The following is a 6,002-nucleotide window of genomic DNA, read 5'->3' on the forward strand; positions in this document are numbered from 1 at the left end:
TATTTTTTTGCGTTGGGCAACACTGAGAAACGTACCAAAATTAAAGGCTAAATAGCGAATATGCATTCAAAAATAAATACGGGGTTTCCAAAAGGAGGCGAAAAAGAAGTTCAACAAGCTTCCAAGTCCAAACCAAGAACACTTGCGGTTTGAGACACTAGAAGTCGAACGACTCAAGTTCGATGTTGTCACAGCTTTTCGGATCCGTAAGGGAAGATTGATTCAACTGGACTGAATAGAAGCGTGAATGGTGTAATGCTGAAACCTGAATTTACGTTGAGAAACTTCTGGCAAGCCCCACGGATCAGGAAGTCCTGAACCAGGTCTGGGATTAGTTCAAGAGACATCTCGAAGCCTTGGATCTAAGACCATACTAAAAATAGTATCAGAATTCTGAAGTTGTTCTCAACCAATAAACAATAAAGTTCAAACATTGAATGATAGTTACATAACCTTTTACTAATGCACAAAATAGCAAAGGGTCTTGTGAAGTAATCACAAATCGTTCGGCCGATGATTTTGATGATGCTACTTGTTCATATTGAAAACATAGTTTTATCGTTTGGCGTCGGAAAAATAGGATGTGGTTTTGGACAAACTAAATTTTTAGGTTATAAAAATCAGCGAAAGTAAGTTCTGAAAACGGTAAGATAAGTTATAAAAAGATGAATAACTATTTTTCATTTGGTTGGTTATTCATGTCTTATGGTGCTTTTTTAAATATGCTTGATTCTTGTCTCTCACGATCTTTCTGCTTATTAGGCTCAGAAGTATAGTCTTGTCTTTACATCAACAAAAAATTTCATTTAGATGTGATGCAGGCAAACATCTATATCTTCTAAGTGAAAATCATATTTTGAAGCATCCAGAAATCGTGGTCCAAGACAAATATCATAAAAAGACAGATATTTGGTCGCTAAAATCAATAGCATCAATGTTTGATTAACTAAAGCAAAGAGATATTTAAAAATCTACGTTCTAGTTCATAGAAAAAGTAAACCCCTTGAATTACCTATCAATGCCAATCAACACATGCATTCTCAGAGAAGAGATGTTCAAATTATAGGAATTCCTCAATACTTGAAGCACACCAAATACGAGATGAATATTATGTTTTTATTCTTCGATTTTAGAGAAAAATACTGTGCAATAGCCATGATATGGAATATGCTGTACAGGGTGAAAAGAAATTAAGGGCCACTCTTTGCGCGTTCTGAAAATCCTTCCCCGTCCTCCAAGAATTGCTTAATCATAATTTCATCAAAAAATGGAGTGTTGAAAAAAACCAACACCATACTATAAATAATCCAACTTTAGTCCAATGGAGATTGGTAACTCTCTGACCTTTTGCACTCTGAAGACTGACTCCTGTAACCCCAGATCTTTCTTTGCCTATGGTCTGGTCTGTTGTAAAGGAACTCACCGTTCTTGCCTAAAGTTCTCTAATCATCAATGATTCAAGTATGGACAGCAAAAGGCCTACCCACCTCCCTCGGCCTCTTGGCGGTGTTTGGCGGGCCCTTAGTTTTGATTCTGACATCAAGACTGTGCTCACTTGCATTCTCGAACATTGTTTGATGAAAACGCTGGAAGGGTGGTTACCACTTGCCTTTATGCTAAAATTACCTCATTAGCAATATAGCACTACTGTAGGTGTTCAACAGTTCCTCTTAACGAACGAAAACTTAGGGTTCAAGGTCAAACAAATCTTCCAATTATAAACTTTTTCAGACATGGTCAAAGTATTCAGTCCTGAATTTCTTTGCACCCAGTATTTCTCCTTAATTTCGCCTAAATGTGACAACAACACATAAATTTCCCCGAAAACCCTCGGTTTATGGTTGTTTTATGGTTGAAATTTGTGAAAAAGTTATTTTGCCCCAAAATGGCCAAAAAGTTTAAACATTTAATTTAACCTAAGAAATATTGTCATTTCGACCCCAAATTATCATCCTTGACTTATCACACTTAATGTTTCATAATGCCGAATATTTCGTTTTGTTAGATCAGGGACTCTAAAGCTTTAGTGTCCTTGGTTAGATCAATGTTACATTCCTCCTTTGATATCATATTGAGGGCTTCATTTTGAAATTTTATTGGGAGAATAATGAAGAAATATGGTGTCAAAAATTGGATTTCTGAAGTCACCATGGGAAACTTTTATTTTACACGAACTCTGCAACACGAAATTATTATTTATAATGGGGTTTAATGGGACATTTGAATTGAGAGCACTCGAGTCTTATACTCGATTTTGGAGAAATTGCCCGAACTCGGGTCTTTTAGAAAGGACTTGAGCCCTCTGCTGGACTTGAGCCCTCTGCTGGACTCGAGTCCTTTACCGGACTCTAGTCCTGACTCGCCCCAGCACTAATCCTACTTCAATGTTCAAACCGGATTCAATCCTAGTTTTCCATCGTAGTCTAAATGCGCCCTAAGAAGATCACTTCACATGATGTGGGATTTTGGGAAAAACATTGGGTGGCTTGCTTTCACATCTCACCCAACGTTGAGCGTTCTTAAAGGGACGTTTTCCCTGTTCAAGGTTTCACCATTGATGACAAACTCAGAGAGACCTTAAACGAACTTTCTTGGGCTATACCTTTAGTTCATGCACAACGTTGAAAGGATTTCAATTCTTGGTGAAAAAGATCAATCATTAAGTGGAGCCCTGAGAGGTACTCTGAAACTATGCCCCCGCCCTGTCTGTAAATAGTTTACTATTAGATTGCCTGACAAGGCAATATCATTGATTTCAATAATGAAACAATCTGATTCAACAAGGTGCAAAGAATCGTTTAGTTTTCGAATGGCTTATAATGAATATAGACTGAAACTGAACCCACTCTATGTAAGGTTTGAAACATTCGGTTGCCACCCTGGTGAATCATCATTGTGGGAACCATGGTCGTCTATCATTTAATTTATTATGAAACAATTCATGAACAACGGTTGAACTTGTGGTCGGATTTAGTTATGCTTTCCCTTTTCTGCGGACGAACCAGCCAGTTTCAACACTTGAATACTTGACCAGAAGACCCGAGAGAAGCTCCCCCATCCTTAAAGTGAAATTTGCAATCTTGCTTCACGTTCTTCCACTTGTATGTTGTCTTATACGATATCCCGTTTGCCTGCTGAACCCTAAAGCCGTGGCTCAAGGTGTACTTTTCCTTCAAAAGATACGAATTTGAGGCGAAATCAAGCCGGTTTGATCCTCCAGCGAGCCAAGGCTGAGAATGAGGTTATTCAATGTTGTTAATTCTTTTCTGGTTCTTGCCGTCTTCTCGGAGGACTTCTTCTTCCGCGTCTACGAGGTTTTGAACCGGCGCGTTCCTCAAAAGAGCGATCTCTGCTTATGCTGACCATAGGAAAGTCCCTTGTACTTAGAGCGCGTTCTGTCGAACGACTCCGACTTCTCTTCAACTACTGGTGGACACCCTCTAACTATCCATCTAGCAGTCTGTAAAGTCCCAACTACAATAACTGGTCTTCAGTGACTCGTTGGTTGAGGAATGGCCAGGCGACCGTCCTACTTTTTGATCTGGTTTCACCCAGAAGAAAAGAATAGCTGTGGTCTAAGGGAAAGCTCTGCGATTGTTGTAAGATAGTACGCACGCAATAATATAGTCGTGGTTCCAATATTGATGTCTAAGCAGTAGATCAGCAGTTGTATACAAAGGGCACCAAGAGAACAAATCTGACCTTCACTTTTCTTTTAAAAAAGTACAATAGATCTTCACAGTATCGTTCAAATTTATCACCGCCTGCCCACAATTATGGTCTTTTTTAGCGTTCACAAGAGGACACATTACTGCGTTTTAGATAGATAAATAGATAGATAGGCGGAGCAGTCGAATCGTGATGAGAGTATCGTATATATGAATGCATCATTGACTTGTTTAACTGTTTCTATTTTTTTTAATCTTCCCAACATGAATCGTATCTAGCTTTTAAATTAATTAACATGCACTTTGTTAGAGCACACTTAGCCCAGGCTTTACACCATATCAATTTTACTGAGGATCACCTAAAAAAAGTTACACTTACCCATTGAAACCTTGGCTAATCTGGCCAACTGTACGAATCTCAGTCAAAAATAATTTGTCTTGGCATCCATATCCATGCTATTATTTGTACCTGATCGCCAAACTAGATGTTTTTCTTAACGATTTGGCCAGATGTTTGACCTCATTTTGTGACTAACTAGGGTAGCTAAAAGACTCCCCCGAACTCATTTGGTCATAGCCAGGCTCCAGTCGAGTCAAACTAGAATGATTGGTTAGGTAAAATGATCGAGGTATCAAGGTGGAGGGAAAATGAAATAATATTTATTCTCTATTTTTGATCATTGTTTTCCCATGTTAAGGTGCCTTCTATTGGTGACATTGTCAGAATGCGATTTGCAAGTAAAACATTTTTTAATCGTAGGTATGGCATTCGCGTGGATCCTTCGTTTTGGTTGCACGCTATTTTTGGCAACATTTCCGATGGAACAGGAGAGTTCCCAACGTTATATCTTATACTCTGTAAGCTACTAACTCAAATATGTAGAGCATATTTACGAGACGATGCATGAACACACAGCCTGTTAAACTCTTGTATTGTGCAACCCAGGTAAATTTCTTGTATTGAGAGACAAGTGCGAGAAGAAATGTCAAAGCAACACTGAAAAAATATTGGTGTTGTTATAAGGTATGTAGAAATACAGAAATACGTATCAAGCAGTACGCGGAGAGGTAAATGTCATTGATTTGAAACGAGCTAATTATAAAAACTTGCAACTAAAAGTGACGTAACGCCGACACTAAGTAATCGTAAACTAAGGAGTAGATCTTGATTTCAAGATCTTAAATTCAATTTATTCTACCGTTGTTGGATGTCATCTGGTTGCCTGAAAAATTGGGTGCAACTGATTATAAATTATTGCAATTTTTGCTTAATTGGATGATCCAACCATCCATTTTACTCGCTCTATGTTAATTTTTGATATGCTTTTTCGCTAAACTAAATCAACTTTCATGCCTTTATTAAAATGTGAAATGTGCCAAGATATTTTGCATTAAATTGGAAGATATGCAATACTAGCCTTTTTGGTTAAAAGAAATGCTTGAGGTTCAAAACTTATACCGACAGTTTTGTTATTTGATTGATACGTACGTACGTAACCTTGGTTTATTCTGACTTCTGCCCTTTTTTTATTTCTGCCTCAGTGATGGTGTGTGGTCTTTTTGAAAGACAATAACTAGGGCGGGGCCTCCCCCTCCTCAAGCGAGCAAAGCCAGTAATTTGGTACTTTGTGACCAAGAATCTAGGAGGGGCATATGCCCTGAACCAGAAATTGGCAAACTCATTGATCATGTTAAGAATCCTCATAGCGGGAGATGAATGAAAGTGTTTGTTTAACCGAGCTGAAAAACTACCAAATCATACATTTCTTCATAACATCTTCATTCATACCAGCAAAGTGCTCGATATATTATTTCATTCGAGTGGATTGTGTCATACTTGAAATTGAAGTCAAAATGGAAATCTCTTCATGTAATCGTAGTTCAATTTCAAATTCAAATGTGGATAAGCTTCATCCTAAATAAGTGACAACCAATGAAAATCTACGTACTTGCTGTTTACTACTTAATTAAAGGGAAATAATAATTGGATTTGCATTCCTTTGTGGTGATGAAACCCGATCTTGGTGAGTTTTACGAAGATTAGGCCAGACTGCCTTGGCCAATAAAGAATTACAAGAGTGACACTTGGATTTTGTTTTCATACGTACACACCCTCATTTAGCTTCCAGCGGAGCCCCTGATATTCCGTGAACATATGGCAGAGAAAGTACTTGTTGTCTGACTACAAATGTTTTCCAAAGAAATGATGCAAGCTTTTTCCTTTTTTGACCTGTCATGGCCTTTTTTTCCTTTTTTGTGGGTTGCATTGATTTACCTGTACCTTTTACTACAATAAATTTTGGCTAAGCGCATGTGTCAGCCTTCATGGCCTGA

General features: G+C 38.1%; 1 protein-coding gene across 2 annotated transcripts in view; it reads left to right on the plus strand.

Annotated features, from left to right (window-relative positions):
* Positions 1-6,002, plus strand: part of LOC131885263 (diacylglycerol O-acyltransferase 1-like) — a 25,330-nt gene that overhangs the window by 13,297 nt on the left and 6,031 nt on the right. For both annotated transcript variants that reach the window (XM_059233231.1, XM_059233230.1), the window contains exon 4: positions 4,429-4,526. In XM_059233231.1, coding sequence (XP_059089214.1) covers positions 4,429-4,526 — 98 coding nt within the window. The remainder of the gene's footprint in view (positions 1-4,428; positions 4,527-6,002) is intronic.

The sequence above is a fragment of the Tigriopus californicus genome, chromosome 8 (genome assembly GCF_007210705.1).
Source record: "Tigriopus californicus strain San Diego chromosome 8, Tcal_SD_v2.1, whole genome shotgun sequence".
In the NCBI taxonomy this organism is placed as follows: domain Eukaryota; kingdom Metazoa; phylum Arthropoda; class Copepoda; order Harpacticoida; family Harpacticidae; genus Tigriopus; species Tigriopus californicus.